Source organism: Paralichthys olivaceus, chromosome 9 (genome assembly GCF_024713975.1).
Source record: "Paralichthys olivaceus isolate ysfri-2021 chromosome 9, ASM2471397v2, whole genome shotgun sequence".
NCBI lineage: Eukaryota > Metazoa > Chordata > Actinopteri > Pleuronectiformes > Paralichthyidae > Paralichthys > Paralichthys olivaceus.
In genome coordinates, this window is record NC_091101.1 from 2,025,665 (window position 1) to 2,042,897 (window position 17,233).

General features: G+C 40.7%; 1 protein-coding gene across 1 annotated transcript; it reads right to left on the reverse strand.

The window, feature by feature from the left end:
• Positions 1–1,753: 1,753 nt before the first annotated feature.
• On the reverse strand, positions 1,754–16,681 carry tmem129 (transmembrane protein 129, E3 ubiquitin protein ligase). The gene is made up of 7 exons (XM_020083619.2): positions 16,345–16,681; positions 9,082–9,140; positions 7,016–7,270; positions 3,873–4,033; positions 3,634–3,793; positions 3,463–3,535; positions 1,754–2,058 (listed from the first exon to the last, which is right to left on the reverse strand). The coding sequence occupies exons 1-7, from the start codon at positions 16,547–16,549 to the stop codon at positions 1,874–1,876; spliced, it is 1,098 nt and encodes a 365-aa protein (XP_019939178.2). The 5' UTR covers positions 16,550–16,681; the 3' UTR covers positions 1,754–1,873.
• Between the last annotated feature and the right edge of the window lie 552 nt (positions 16,682–17,233).

Here is a 17,233-nt window from a genome sequence, read left to right on the forward strand (position 1 = left end):
TAAACTAGTCACACTAATTTAAAGGGTGGATTGTTTTCACAATTTATTTTTATGTGTTCCCAATATCCAAAGTACTGGTGTACATATGCTATAATGCAAGCGTTACCGGTAACCTTCTATCTGGTATTTTATTCAATTTTATGCCATAAAGCTTCGGAAAAGGTTTAGATTTTGCTGCTAAAATTCAAACATCTGCACTTTGCTCAGATATATTTTCTTCTTTATTTGTACCTCTCATTTCCCTTCACTGGCTTAACAGCATATGCAGATACCCAGATTTTAAAACATGCTTTGCCTTCAGTCTGAACACACCTTGTGAAGAGCCTATGGAAAGGAGCAAATTGTGCAAAACCCCCTCTGTCCCTTTCTTTACACCAGTCCTGGTGTGTTTATGCCATAGACCATATGGTATAAGTGACTATGGGATCTTTTTTCAAATTACAATTTATAAAAGTTAAAGAACACATTATGCTTTTTCAGTCTTTACCTGTCCACTAGTGGGTAGTATATGTTTTTTCTGTACGTAATCAGTGTGCATGGTTCAAAATCCCAAAGTCCACAGCAGAGGGAGCTCCACTCCACTCTCCCACAGTAAACACTTCTCTTGAAGCTGCAATAATGCCTCGTTATCGATTTCTCTAATACGTATGCAACTGTGCAATGTCACTGCGTGGATCATCAGCATAATGCAGCTAGTCTGTCACCCCCCGAGCCGAGAGGAGTTTGGTTTGCAGTATCACCACGTCAAGGAGACGTTGTTTTCTTTAGAGTGAAGGGAAGTTTTCTCTTTATATACAGTTCTTTCAAACACTGATGGTATTAAGTGTTAGTGTCAGTGTTTAAGATTTATTTTTCAACTCTCTCTCTCAACAATACCCCAACCTGTTATTGTGTTCACTTCAAAAAGGACTTCTTCCTGAATAGCTGGTAGCTGGTAATTGTTGGCTTTCCCAAACATCTTGTTCTGAGAGATGGTGCAGTTCCAACTTGGGCCAAACTGGACATACTGGAGAGTCTGGACCACAACCTATGAGTATGCTTTATTAGCTGTGGATTTGTTAGGCTTCAAATGAACACAGTGGTTGGTATAGAGATCAGAGTTGTTGGTTGCTCACTTCAAACAGCTGTAAGCCATCTAACCCTTAAACGGTTTAGAAATATGGCGATCGATATTGAGCGATGGTAAAGTGTGGTGGTGGATTTATGACTATAAATCTGTGAATTTTACTTTGCACTGCAATTAGCCCCCAGGTAATTCAGCTAACACGATAAGTGTTTTAGATACAGTATTTGGAGATATTCTACAGCATCCACACTAATCTGGATACTATACCAAATAAAGCATTTTACATTTTTCATAAAAACAAGTCACACTATGAAAATCTTTTGACTGTAATCAAAAGAAGGTTGGAGCTTACTAATGCACATAGCTTCTATACAACCAATCTATATAATGCACTATATAGAGAACATAGCCTTTTATACTGATATTTGTATACCATACAAATGACATTCATACAAAGACACCAGACATTCACTTTCAATGTATAGATGTGGCAGGTTTCAAGTGGCACACATCTCTAAATCTCAGCACAGAAATAAGAAACTATCTGCACCACTGGTCAATCTGATTACACCTGACCACTGACTGAATTTATCACACTGTATATCCAGGTGTAAGATGCTGCAACAACAGCAAACCATGACCCTGCTGATCAGTCAGCTGTAGTATAACTGTATATGAGATACAATGCACAGTGTCCAGGTTTATTGTGATATATGAAGCCACACACACATTTGCAAAACAACATTTTTAGGAAGAAAACTGCTTCTTATTTTCAAAGGAAAGCATCATTTTGGATCTGTATTCGTCTTAGTGAACCACAGAGACATCCAGTATACAGAATTTGGCTCTGCAGGTGGGACAGGGGACCTTGCTGGACAACCAGGTCTCAGGTCTTTGCTGATCTTGGCGGCTGGCGAACCATCTACCCATACAGGACAGACACCACATGGGTCTGCACATGCACAGCTGGCAGTCTGACTCGTCAAAAGTTCCTGCAACATATAACAGTTACACAGTCACATTAAGTAAGACACTCATGCGTGCGCGCACACACACACGTTTGTACTTTAATCTTAGTGAGGACACTAACCCTAACCTTAACCATCACATCTAAATGTACAACCCAAACCCTCATTCAAACCCTAAAACCAAGTCTTAACCCCCAAACAGTTCATTAAAGGTGGGTCAGAAAGTGAGGACCGACCAAAATGTCCTCACTTTTCCAAAAATGTCTTCACTTCGTAGGTTGTAGGCTCAAAACAGTCCTCACTAGGGTTGCAAAGGAGCGGAAAATTTCCGGTAAATTTCCAGAAACTTTCCAAGGGAAGTTAAGGTGGGGAATTTTGGAAAGATTCCAAATTGGAAACTTTCCATGAGAATTATGAGAATTTATGGGAATTATTGGGAGTTTATGGGAATTAACTGTAAATTGGGGGTAATTTAAACAAACTGGATCATATCCAAATATAAATGTAAATATTTTTGTTTTGTCATAAGCAGACATCCATGCAAAATAATACAATTAAAAAACATGACATTTCAACAGAAATATAGTTGGCTAAACAACTGGAATGGTCTTCAAAATATTTGACAATTGATGTATGAATTCTTGTATGGTTACAGAAAACCATCTTGCAGGAGTCTGAAGAAACAGCATCACATTTGAGGTAGCTACCGCCACCATAATAAGCTAGCTTCTTAAATGGTCAATGAAATGAAAAATAGCTTACATTTAGCACCTATTTTTATTTAATATTTCCACATTAAACATCAATACTATTATAGATCAAATATATTTACCCCATAATATTATCAAAACTTACTTGACTTCAGATAGTCCTCTGGTTCAAATGTGTGGCTTCAATAGTCTTGAAATCAGATGTGCATGTGATGGAGGAATGCACAGTGCATGTAGGGGGTGTGACCTCAATAGCCCTGCAGTAAGCAGTGTGCTGTGTGCATGTGATTGAGGAGTGAAGTAAATCTGGTTGTTTTAGCCAAGATTATGCTACAATATATTTTCCCCAACTATATTTAAGTTCCCTGTTGAGGGCCAACCTCCAATTTTGTAAATTTCTGATTTATTCCCGTTAAATCCCATATATTCCCGTTAATTCCCATAGAAAGTTTTCAACTTTGAAAATTCCTGGAATTTCGCAACCCTAGTCCTCACAAGTATATCTGTACAAGAGCACACAAACAAACCTGCACTTCTGTTTTTGTAAGGACAAATCATCAACAACATGCCTAACCCAATATCAAATTTCTTAAACTGCCCTATGAAGTTGAGTCCAAAAGTGAGCACCTCACTTTCCCAAAATGAAACACACACACACACACACACACACACACACACACACACACACACACACACACACACACACACACACACACACCTTCTGTGTGGCAGAGTCTGACCAATTTGGTGTTTGCTGGAACCTGCATGCAGCCGATACAGGCCTCTATCTCCTGCATATGGAGAAAACATTTATTTTACATTTCAATTTCCACTCACATAGCGTGACACAATTTGAATTCTCAGCGCAGCAGCATAAACAGTAGTGTACCTGTCCAATGGGAAGTGTGTATGGCTCATTAAGGTCCACCTGTGCTCTGAATGTCTCCAGGAAGAGTTCACTGATGGTTTGGTGGATCACTACATTGGCAGAGTTTCTGATGGGAGCATGGAGTTTATCTCTGAGCTCTGCATATTCTGTAGAATTAAGTCTGGAAACAGTGGAAAAGTTAATTTGTCTGACATTGCACATACAAGGCCAATGTTGATTTTGGGCTTCTAAAAACAAACCTGATATCAAAGTGTCTGATGGCAGGGTTGATGCTGTCCACTCTTAAAGTCAAGATCTGTGCAGGGGAGGATGAGTCTGGACTCAGCTGGTGCTGCCTGGACTCGGTCACCGTCACATGACATTCATTCTGTAAGGCCATGTACACGTGATAGGTGGTAACCTGGAGATGGACAAAAGGCATATTAAAGATATATTGATGAATGTAAATAGATTTTTTTGTGTGTTATACCTTCAAAATTAAAACGTATCAAATGCCACTGCTGCACAAGGCAAGATTGTTGATCATGCACTGCTCAAAAAAGTTGAAATACATTCAATACTTTGTATAATTTGTAGAGAATAAAATGATGTAGCATTACATTACATTTCAACAGTCAATGGAAACCAAAATCATCAATCCACTGAGGGCTGGATTCAAAATCACACCAAATATCAAAGCAAAACATTTAAATTAAAGGCTGAGCTGAGAATCCTTCGTGAACTTCATCACGACAACTAATAATGTGACTAAGTGACACCTCTGCATGTCTGTATGCACTCCTGACAACGTCTGATGATGCTCCTGATGAGCATGGTGTCCTGGAGGATTTCCTCCCAGACCTGGATCTGGGAATGAGTGAGCTCTTGGACAGTCTGTGGTGGGATTGGATACACTGACATGTAACGTCCTATAGGTGCTCATTGGATTGAGGTCAGGGGAACATGATGGTCTGTCAGTGGCATCAATGCCTTCGTCATCCAGGAACTGCCCACACACTCTGGCCACATGAGGCCGGGCATTGTCCTGCACCAAGCAGAACTTGAGGCCCACTGCACCAGCGTAAGGTCTGAAAATCACTCTGAGGATCTACGGTACCTAACAGCAATCAAGGTACCCTCTCCAAGGATATGCCTACACAGACCATCACTGACCCACTGCCAAACTGGTCATGATGGATGATGTTACAGGCAGCATAATGCTCTGGATGCAAGGAGAGACAAATTGTCTGTGGCCACCACATACAAAACTATTCCCTTTTTGGGGGTTGTCTTTTTTAATCTCCATTGCACTTTGTCTTTTTCATTTGCACCACAGCAGGGGAAATTGATTCAAAGTCACTCGTGCTTCCTAAATGGACAGATCGATATCTCTGAAGTTTAACTGACTTGGTGTTATACTGTGACGATGTGTTCCCATAATATTTTTGAACAATGTAGTTTACTGAGGAAGAGTTTTGATTTCAATGGACTTGTGCAACTTCACTACTAGATGCTACTAAACCCCACACAATTAACCCTGTAAGCTACTAAGGCTGCATGATATATCAAAAATGTAATCGTCATCACGATATCAACATGTGTGATATACGTATCGCAAAAGACAGCTTGAACTGCGATAAATAGTTCCATGTGCCATGCATTCACGCTCTGCCTGTCAATATATTTGGCCAATCAGATGGAGCCCCGTTGCCCTAAATAATAAATCAAAGATACTCAGATCATTGACTGGTTTTTCCAACAATTAATCATTTTCGGAAGATGAGAATATAGAGAAAAGTATATACAGTATATACAAACGTGTTGTCATTGATACAAACGTATATACAATAATGCACGTGTTGTCAGTAGGGCTGCAAGGTATTAGGAAAACATGTGATATTGTTGAATATTGCGATGATGATATATAAACAAATGCTTAAGTATACAGTGTTAAAGTATTTTACTGCTAACATAGACCCCATACAGTAAGTGGTCTATGCAGACATTAAAAAAAACCAAAAAAACATTATTTCCACTCCAACAACACGTTTTTTTTTTTTTTTAAACCCACCTGGCTACAGACGCAGTTCTCTAAGTTCACTTAGAGTGATCATTTGGGGTTTTTCATACATGTTTTTTATTGTTTACAGTTTATAGCAGCTCTTTCCTCTTTCTTCTGTGACTATCATTCGAGCTGCGCACTGTGCCAACCGCTGCAAGCCATACCAAGCACGTGTGTGTGAGCCTTTACTTTTCCCTCAGGTACTAGGACTATCATGGAGAAGCTACGCAATTATTTTATATAACCAACCTCTCATATGAATTTGACCACTGTATGTTTCTACAGTAGAATTTAGTTGAGAGGAAGGCGTGAATATCGCAGTTAAAGCAGTCTTTTGCGATATACGTATATCAAGCATGTTTATATTGAGATGACAATATTTTCAATATATCGTGCAGCCCCTAGTTGTCATTTGTACGAGATCCAAAACTTTACATGTCAGGGGCCAAATGGAAAGAAACTGATTTCTGGGTGTTGCTTAAATAATGAGTGAGTTTCATACTTGTATCTGTAGTAGGCCGATTTTATCAGTGATTCATTTAACTCAGCAGCATATGTCACTATTGAGGGGGAAGGGGGAGAGATGTTCTGGTCCAGTCATCTTAGTGGCTCAGATCTTTTATTTACATTCATATTCCAGATCTTGACATGTGATGTTTTTATGAGATAATCACTATTTTCTTCATCTGGGAGGTCAACATTTTTCAATATCTGGGTAGTTGGAGATTATTTCTTATAGAGCTGAGACGTTTGTAGTGCTGCCAAGACTGATTTGAATGAAAAGGTGTGCATACATTTGGGGGACAACCCCATCTCTGTAAGCTTGTGTTTACTGTGTACAAAAGACCAGTGACCATTCAGATCAACAAGGATGTTGTTCTTTGTTGTAAAAAGATATTTATATATTTAAAGATATATTTATTCACTGTTTAGCATATACATATACTTTAGTATCTGTAACATATATTTATTCACTGGTTAACATATATGTATACTTTAGCATACAGTAACATATATTTATTCACTGTTTAAGCACTTCTGGTTGGATGCAAACTGCATTTCGTTGCTTTGTACTTGTGACATGTGCAATGACAATAAAGATTCAACTTTATTGTCCTCTAAAGAAGAGCCCTTAACTTCAGGTGTCAACACAGGATTGCTCAAGAATTGTCCTATGACAAAGCCTTTGCAAGTCTTCATTACTCGATGTGATGCCCAACGAAAGTGCATTTTAATATAGCCAAGCCAAATAAAAGTTGAATTTTAAAGTAACTCATGGACCCTATTAATGAATGTGGTCATACATCCCCAGCAGCCCATACTATGGAGTTTTTTACTCACCTTTAAGACCCAGCTGTCAGTAACAATGACTCTAGCTCCTGGTGCCCCTGTGGCAAACTTATCTATCCGTCTGAACTCAGTGTTAATGTTGGATGCAACGGACAAGGCGGAGTAAGGTGGCCGTCCGTGGGCTTGCAGGCCACGGCTGATAGGATGATTGTGCCAGTGATGTTGGGACCAGTAGATGACAAGTGTCAGGATGGTCAACTGGAGGCAGATAGAGAGGAGGAAATATGCTCTCCAGCTGTCACTGACCTGGTGAAACAACAGACATGTAAATGTTACACATCATTTTGTACATGCTCCACATTTCCACAGGAAAATGTAAAAATATATTCACACAGTATTGTGTCACATCATAAATACCCTCACATTCATTTGGATAAAAATTATAAACGATTTGGACAAATCAAATGCATCAAATGGATCAATAAATGCATAAAGCATTGCTCTGACCAGAGATGACTGACTCAGAGATTTTTTTTAAATTTAAGTCGCAAATGAAGACAAAATCTATCGAAAATATGCTGAGTGAAAGAGGATGATCTTAATAGATGATCTTAACAAGGTTAAACTATACAGGAGCTCTGAGATTCTCCATTCAGATGCTTTCATAACAACACAGACATCTCAAGAGAGTTCAGGTAAGATGGTGCAGCATACAGAGGCAAAAGTCATGTTTTTGTTTACAGTTCATCAACGGCATCAGCCCTTATCACCAAAAGCTCTTCTACGTGTATGACTCTGCTTTTTCATCCTGGGACAAATGTTTTCTTTTTGTTTCTGTCGCTGATAAGGTTTTCCTTACACACATGCACAATGCAGCAGGAGGTTCTCTGCTAAACAGAGTGCAGCAGGCTAAGGCAGGAAGTATTAATTCTGCTGCAGAGATCGCATGACTTTGTTTACAGCACCATCAACAATGGCATTGGCTCTTATCAGCACACCACTTTTTCACCTTTTTTTGTTTCTTTGCATCTGACGTATGTCAGAAGCTTCACCAACCCACCCCACTCGCTCGTGGTTAATCCAGCGGGGAATTCCCGCTGTGTTCTCCAATTGGATTCAGTGGACTTTCTGCTGAGTTTTTACAAGGAGGCTGGCTGGAGAAAGTTCGGAGGAAGTTCAGAGGCTCTCAATCAGATATTTGCATTCACACATACAGCCCCTTTGTAGAATGTCTGATATGTCTGAAAGCAGCTTATGTGTCCATGCTTCACAGTTGGTGTTTCTGAGGAAGTCTTTCAGGGATATACAAACAAATTAAAACACTTAATTAAGCTGAAATATTAAAAAAGTGATGGATGAGTAAGATGGTAGTTTAAATCATATTTATCAGATAGATTTCAATTTGTTAACATCAACAATGACCCCTCCAAGCACATGCAAGTTAGTCATGGAGTTCCACAAGGTTCTGTCCTTGGACCGATACTCTTCAACTATATTTACGCTCCCTTTAGGCAACATCACCAGAAAGCACCACATACACATACACGAAGCATGATGAATCTAATCACTTAGTTCAACTTCAGGAATGTCTCAAGAACATCAAGGCCTGGATGACCCAAATCTTCTTACCTCTAAATTCAGACAAAACTGAGGTTGCTGTAATTGGCCCTAAACATCTCAGAGAATCGCAGTCTGACCAGATAGTCACCTTGGATTGTATCAGTTCAGCCTCCAGCTCCACTGTGAGGAACCTTGGAGTTATGTTTGACAAGGACATGTCATTTGACCAACACATAAAACAAGTCTCTAGGACAGCTTTCTTCCACCTGTGCAATATTAATAAAATTAGAAACATCCTGTCTCAGAAGGATGCTGAGAAACTCGTCCATGCATTTGTTACCTCTAGACTAGATTACTGTAACTCTTTATTATCAGGATGTCCCAGGAAGTCTGTGAAAAAGCCTCCAGTTGGTCCAAAATGCTGCAGCACGAGTGCTGACAGGAACTAGAAGGAAAGATCATATTACTCCTGTCTTTGCTTCTCTTCTTCTTCTTCTTCTTCTTTATTATAACCAGTATTTATATTAACACCAAGAGTGTTTTGTAGTCAAACAAACCTGGTGAATGTATCCCAAGTTTTTCTCCGGAGCAGCAACACACATCCCCATGTAGTAACCTGAAGAGATAAATAAAATAGACATAAGCAAAAATCCCAATGAAGTGAGCACTCGCTTAAATCACATCAAGTCCAATACAGCACTATGATAAGCACACCACCCTACCCCGTACACATTGTGAGTCTACTGATCCACCCCAGGCCAGACGACTGTGGTCAAGCCAGTCATCATTCCTATATGCATGGTCAAACCAGCCACCCCTACATTTTGAGTGCACCTGTATTCAAACCTTTATGATACTTGAAACGGCCCAGAGTGAGCTCATATGAGCGACTTCATTTTGTCATGCTCGTAACGTTTTGCAGTGCTAGACTTATCTGAAAAGTTGCAAGGAAATATTTGGTGTCCCCAAGCACAAACAATTTTAATATATTGTAGCATTACTGTAAGCAAGCTGCTACTTCAAAATAAAGATATTATTTGGCACATTAGAAATGTTGCCAGTGTTCCATTACACACACCATTTTAAGCATTTTTGTTGTATCAATTTTGAGAAATTACAAATAAGAAATCAATTGTAACTTGAAAAGACTTTAGGTCTGATACTGAGATGTGCCATTATTGATCCTGCTCCGAAGAAATCTAAAACTGACACAGCAGAACATGCAGCAGGGCAAGGGGAAAATGTAGTAAGAAATAAAAAAGACTATAGAAATAGAATCTAGAAGAATTAACATAAAAAATTATAAAACTATATACAATGGTGGGCTGTTTTGTAAATATGCAATATAAAGAGAAATGTTGTGTAATTGTGCAATCTGTCCAAAGTCCTTCGAAATATACAATATGTGCAGCAGTCTTTCCTGGGTTTAGTATTGTTGGCTGTAGGTGCTTTGGCGTTGTGCAGTCTGTTGGTGGAGGCAAGTATTGTGTCTGTTGGGTCCATGTTGGCCAGATCATAAACTGTTTCTGGCGGACCCAAAGTGCAGAACAAAAACACAGCAGATTGATTGTTTTGTTTTGATACACCCACAGGAACAGTAGCTGCAAGCAGTCTTGCAGTCTGACATACTGGAGTGTGTCAGTGAGGAAGTCCGTGATCCATGTCAGGAGGTTGTGGTTCAACTGCATCACAGAGAGCTTCTGAGCCAACCTTAGTGGATTAATGGTGTCAAAGGTACTGTAGAAGTCAAAGAACATGATTCTCAAGGCGCTTTGTGTATTCTTCAGGTGTGTGTATGCTCTGTGAAGCATATAGATGATGGCATCATTGACAATAGTATGATCACGTATGCAAACTGCAAACTCTTGCGGAACGAGATGGTCTCTTACCAGGGACCTGAGGTGCTGTAAGATGATCCTCTCTACTGTTTTCATAACATATGACATTAAAGCCACTGGTCTGAAGTCTCTGGGAGCTCTTGGATGGCCCTTCATGGGCACAGGGAGAATGCAGGAAGTCTACCAGATCTTGGGCACATTTTCCAGCATAAGCAAGAGGTAAATGGTCTCTAATTATACTGCATTGTTCTGGTTTTGATGACCATCAAAGCACTTTTAAGTCGTTTTGCCACCCTTTCACACACACATTGATACAGTGCTTCTATATGCAGCACTTTCTCCAGCACACACATCATAAATGCTCTGCCAGTCATTCTTTTGTCCCCTCCACTTCTCTGCAGGGTCTTTCTATGCCAGTTTCTCATGCCACCTCACATCTCTCTGATGCATTTTCCACTCAATCCTGTCCCTGTAGCAGTCTTTAGCCCTCTTAAGTTCCCTCTGGATTTCCTTTCTGGCTGTCTTGTCCCCCTCCTTGAAAATCCTCTTCTTCCTGCTCAGCAGGGCTTTAATGCTTTTGCAGCAGATGTTTTTGGTGGTGACACAAACACATTCCTCACTGAACCTGATAAAGTCGAATATGCACTGAGTGAGACCATCAACCTCATCCTCGTATTTCACTGAAACATCTCCCAATCTCATATGCTGTAGCATCAGGGCCTCCTCTGCCAGTCCTGCACAGTTAGGAGTGATCTATATTAAGTATTAGTAAAAGTTTCAGAAAGGGGAGACCTGTAACTCTATATACCTCCCTTACATTAGCAGACAGTATAATGGAGTGAATGACATCAAAAGGCTGAGATGGCTGCGGAAAACTTCTAGGCAGATGGTATGGCCTCAGTCCCAACAGTTAAATATCAGAGGTGCTGAGTTTAGCTATCGTGGTTACATGTCCAGGGTTAAAACATTTGAAATTAAAAAAGACGGCAAGCCCCATACAGTAATTCTTACTGTGTTGTTTGTCCCTGTCCACTCTAACTAGCGAGAAGGCTAGTTCGTCTGAGCAGTCTGATATTTTCCCAATCATCCATTTCTCTGTCAGGCATAACACACTGCAATCCAGGTATTTGCGCTGTCTACTGAACAGGTCAGAAAGTTTGTCCATTTTCTTTGTTTAGTAAGCGTACATTCCCCATGAAGATCAAAGGGAACAGGGCTTGCACCTCCTTCTCTTGTACATCATCTTGTTTTTCACCATAGCTTCTGCTCATGTTCCTCATCACCTTATTCTCAACTCCTCCTTCAGGCATGCGACTGAGCAATCTTTGTGCTGGAGGAGCTCATCACGTGAGTAAATTTGTAACTGCAAATATCGTTGCCGATTACATATTTAATCCATGAAACATGTTTTAGGAAATCTTACATGACAAATAAAAACTGAATCTGGAAGAGCGGCACGAGTCCTGAGTCATTCTCTGTCCTTTCACCTCTCTCTGCTGCTGTAATTCACTGTAGTTACCACTTTTAGGGAGGGAGAGGGGAGGGGCTGGTTTGTCTAGATAAGTAATTAGGTTTTTAAGAGTTTACCAAATTCATGATAAACGAACAATCATTCAGACCACAAAAAGCTTTTGATATAACTTCTTCTTCTAACCCAGCGGTTCCCAAAGTGGGGGGTGCAGAGCCATTGCAGGGGGGCGCAGATGGAATGAATCAATCAATAAATGACACTGCTAGCATAAGATGGACACGTTTTTGGCGAGGGCCGTGGGGCTCCCACGAAAATGTAAAGCAGAGGATGAAGCATCGCTTTCAAAGCAAGTTCCTTCTAAGGCAAAGACAAGAAAATATGACGACACATATCTTGTCTTTGGCTTCACCTGTACAACGGTGGGTAACGAGGAGAGACCACAGTGTGTTGTCTGTCTTAAAGTGCTAGCTTGTGACAGCTTGAAGCCGAACAAGCTCAGACGCCACTTGGAGACAAAACATCCAGAGCACAAAGACAAGCCAGTTGAGTTTTTCCGACAAAAACTTGTTAACTGCCGTGCTCAACAGTCCCTATTTACTAAAGCTGCATCCGTGCCGGCAAATGCTCAACTCGCCTCATATAAAGTTGCTTACCGAGTGGCACAGTGTAAAAAGCCGCACACAATAGTGGAGGAATTAATACTTCCCTGTGCTATGGACATGGTTTCAACTATGCTTGATGACACTGCAGCCAGCAAACTAAGGGCTATTCCTCTGTCCAACAACACCATCAGCAGGCGCATTTATGACATGTCAAAGGACATAGAGCAGCTTAATGACAAGGTGCGTGACAGCCGCTTTTCACTCCAGATGGATGAAGCCACTGACAGTAACAAAGACTGTTTATTGATAACTTACGTCAGATTCATAGATGGAGATGACATGAGGGAGGAATTGCTTTTCTGCAAACAAGTCACCGGCAGAGCCACAGCAGAAGAACTGTTTAAAATCATTGACTCGTACTTGAAAGAGGCCAACCTGAAATGGGAGGACTGTGTGGGGATCTGCACTGACGGGGCGCAGGCTATGGCTGGGAAACGGGCAGGGCTGCAAGCGCTCATCAAGCGCGTCTCCCCCAATGCGCAGTGGACGCACTGCATGATACACCGCAAAGCACTGGCATCTAAACAGCTGAGTCCCGAGCTGAATGATGTAATGAACGACGTCATTGCCACTGTCAACTACATTAAAACATGACCTGTCAAAGCCCGGATTTTTTCGGCAATGTGCGAGGAAATGGGCTCCGACCACACAGCTGTTCTATTTCACAGCGAGTCCCGATGGCTGTCACGTGGGAAGGTGCTGTCCAGGGTGTTTGAACTGCGAGATGAAATCTGCATCTTTTTGAAAGAAGAGGGCAATGATCTTGCCCACAAATTTTACTGTAACAAGTTCCTCATGAAACTTGCATACCTCAGTGACATGTTTCTGAAACTCAATGAAGTGAATTTGCAGTTGCAGGGCACAAATACACACCTCCCACATCTGGCAGATAAAATCACATCATTCACCAGAAAACTTGAGATGTGGCTGCAGCGAGTGAAGGATGGAAATGTGGACTCATTTGAAAACCTAAAATCATTCATTGAAGACCCCATGCATGAAAGCACACATCTATGCCCTTCAGAAACATTTCCAGAAATATTTCCTGATGCAGGATCCCAAAGAATATGACTAGATCCGTGACCCCTTCAGTGCAACACCACCTGCCGACTTCAGCACATCAGAGGAGGAACAGTTAATTGATTCTCTGATTCAACAATGAGGCTGCAGTTTCAGTCAAAGACACTGGCTGCATTTTGGATTGGAGTGGAAAAAGATTACCCACTGCTAGGTAAGAGAGCCCTGGCCATACTTCTTCCTTTTGCCACATCCTACCTATGTGAGATAGGTTTTTCTGCTGTGGCCTCAATCAAGACAAAATACAGATCAAAGCTGGACATTGAAAATGAACTCAGAGTGGCAATCTCAAAACTGCAACCCAGATTTGAGAAGATCTGCAGCATGAAGCAGGCCCACACCAGTCACTGAAAAGATGTGAGGATTAAAGGTGTCACTTTTGCACAACAAATCTTTAGGTTTTTTTTTTTTCTTCTCAGGGAGTTGGTCATGTTTTAAAACCCATTTTTGTTCACATTCACAATGTTCCTTTATCATCAAAGGGGGGCTTGACAGAAAAAGTTTGGGAACCACTGTTCTAACCAATTATTATTATATTTGCTTAACCACCCTGCTGTTGTTAAGTCCAGCAAGATGATCTATATAAAACCCATTCTTCATATTCTTTACAATGGCTTCCCAATAAATTCAGAATTTTAAGGTTCTGGTTGTAGCATAAAAAGCACTCCAGGGCCAGGCAGCTATGTACACTTAACGCTTATGTCTAAAACAGTGCATAGGATTCATAATAAAGTGTACATGCACAAAGGCCGAAAAATAACATACATTACATTAAATATCACTTTGGCGGTTAACAAGTGCAAGTGTCTTGAAGTGGAACCAGTGAAGCCACTGATAACCAGTGAAGGGAGCAGAGGAGCGGTAGGTTGATATGCAGTTTTATTCATATTAAACACATACCTGATGGCTAATAAAGCCAGAGGGGTGAGAACTTGTGTCTGTACTGGGATGGTTGGGTTTTACTCCTTTTCACCATGAATCTTGCACGAAGGCAGCAGCTGTTTTAGTGACTATGTGATACTTTTAAATATAACTAGGCTGTTGATTTATCAATGTGATGAAGGTATATCACAATACACCCTTTTCACAGCAGACATTTTGACATGAAATAGGTAGCCACTAGGGCGGTAACTATACTCCAAGTCCACCGTTCGGTTTTGTCTTTGAATCACGGTTCGGTTCATACCTCAGTAAGTTGAGGGGGGGTGTAGTGGGTGCGTAAGAAAGAACGGGGGGAACATTTCTGGGTTTCATTAAAACACCAACATTTGGAACAGTAAAGAGAACACTAAAGAACATGTTGGACTTGACTTCATATAAAGCTACATAAACAAAAACAACCAAAGAATAGGAAAGAGGTGTGTGTGTGTGTGTGTGTGTGTGTGTGTGTGTGTGTGTGTGTGTGTGTGTGTGTGTGTGTGTGTGTGTTGGTCTCCCACAGTCTCAACATCCAGAGTTCAATCTGTAAATTTACGACTTTTTCAGTCTCCCTCACAAGCCCAACATAGTTTAGTTCAATCCAGTTCAAACAATGAAAAACAGATGCAACAAAAATGATCAGTTCCAGGGTTTAACTGCTGTCAACAGAAAGAGAACTGTCCGTGTTGCTTCAATAACAACAGCGTCACTATATACAATATGTACAGAGCACTCACAGTACCGCTGATGGTCAAGTCGGTCAGTCAGTCGGGCATAAACCGGTTGGCAGCTCCAGGAAATCTCCATAAGGATTAAAAAATCCACCAGACTTGGATTTCTGAGACGAGGTGTCTGTGCCGGAGTGGCGACAACACGGCGACTTTACAACATACTCTTCCAAAGGAAAACAGATGATCCTCTCTGACCTCCGCAGTCATTGCTCTGAAGATACTTGTCACTTCTGTGTGTTGGTTCAGATTATGCAGGGTTTTTTTTTTTGCACACACACAATAGACTGCACCTGCTGCTCTGGCAGTATGTGGAGGTTCTGTCTTTGTGTATCGTGAGCTGAAAGCATGGACGTCTGCACCACGATTTCTGTTTGGGTTCAAGAATCGCCACAGCTTTCCTAACCACAGGTTACTAATCATATTAATTAAGACTATATCTAAATAGAGCACAAGCTTAATGAATGTGACTAGTTACACTAGTAACACTAGTAACAGTCTTTTAACTGTCACAAACATGGCTTAATAACAATCACAGTTTGGAAAACTTGCTTTTTCTAACTGTATTCCACACAATTGGAAGAGACTTCAAGTTGACTTCATTAATACCATTGAGGCAATTCCGAGAAATAAATGACAATACTATTGATTGTAACTGTTACTGCTTTTAATTTAACTACTTGTTTTATTTTTATTTCACTATTCATTTTTTGTATCATTCCTACACTTTTACTTTTTACCATTGTACTTTCATTTTAACTTTAATTGGTATAACCATGCGCCGTTTATTTTTATTATTTAAATGTACCATTGAAAATTAGGGTTCCCCTAAAATGAGTCTCCCGAAGTTTTAAACATATAAATGATGATGAAATGGCTGCCGTGAAAATGATCTATCCATGTTCTGGTGCAATATTACAACGGTGATGACTATGACACCGGTGTACCGCCCACCCCCAGTGTGTTGAAGGGTGTCCTGGAACTAGTCTGCGCCACGTCAGCGCCATCTGCTGCGGGAGGGATGTAGACCCACCTGCTCACCTCATACCGCGTCCACCGCTGCTACACTGGGCTGGTTTACTTCAGCATGAACATTGTATGAAAGATAGAGACTGCCATGTTTTACCTAACGGTAGGGCGGAGTGGACCAGCATGGTGACACTGGTCCTCCGGATGTGGAACTGGACAAATGCCACATCCTCGCTCCCCAGCCAGGACGAGAACAGGTTCTGGATGGTCAAACCGGCCGAGCGGAACTCGTTGGGCGTGAACACGAAGCACAGACAGAATACGATGTAGGCCAAAGTAAAACTTAACTCCGGACTCTCCATACTTGGTCTGTTTATTGCTGACTACCACCGAGCGACCATACTGTTTACTATTCCTGCCATGGATGAAGAACCCAACACTTCCTCTTGCGTTGCAGGCGACTCTTCTTCTTTGTTTGTAGGCGGGTGGCATGTAGCATTTAAGGTGCATTACCACCACCTACTGGGGTGTGTGTCAGAGCATTGAATAGAGTTAAAAGATTCAAAACTCCCACTCCACATTTCATTAGTTTTTCCTTTTTATATATGTAGTGTCTTGCTTGTGACAGTGCCCCGTCAGAGATGCAAAGTTTGACCATCAATGCTAAAAAATCTAGACCAACCTGGGGTGCGTACTGGTCCATTTTTCAGTTTTTTGCTTTTAGTTTTGCACATCTGAAGAACTTTGTTGAAGTGTACAAGTATACATTACAAACCAAATGAGGCATTTAACGGTACTTAAGAATCAGAATTCAGAGAAGCATTATGTCACACATACAACACATATAGGGCATAGAAAGGAATATATGAAAAAAAAATGGATTACAAATTAGAATAATGTGTAAGAAAGGAGAAAAACAACACAAAAATATTGACAGTTTTAGGGATTCTCTGCAACAGTTTATTGTGTAATATATAGAAGCTTGGCTGAGTTTTTAGGAATCTGTGCATATGCAAAAAATATTTTCCAAGGATAATAATTACATT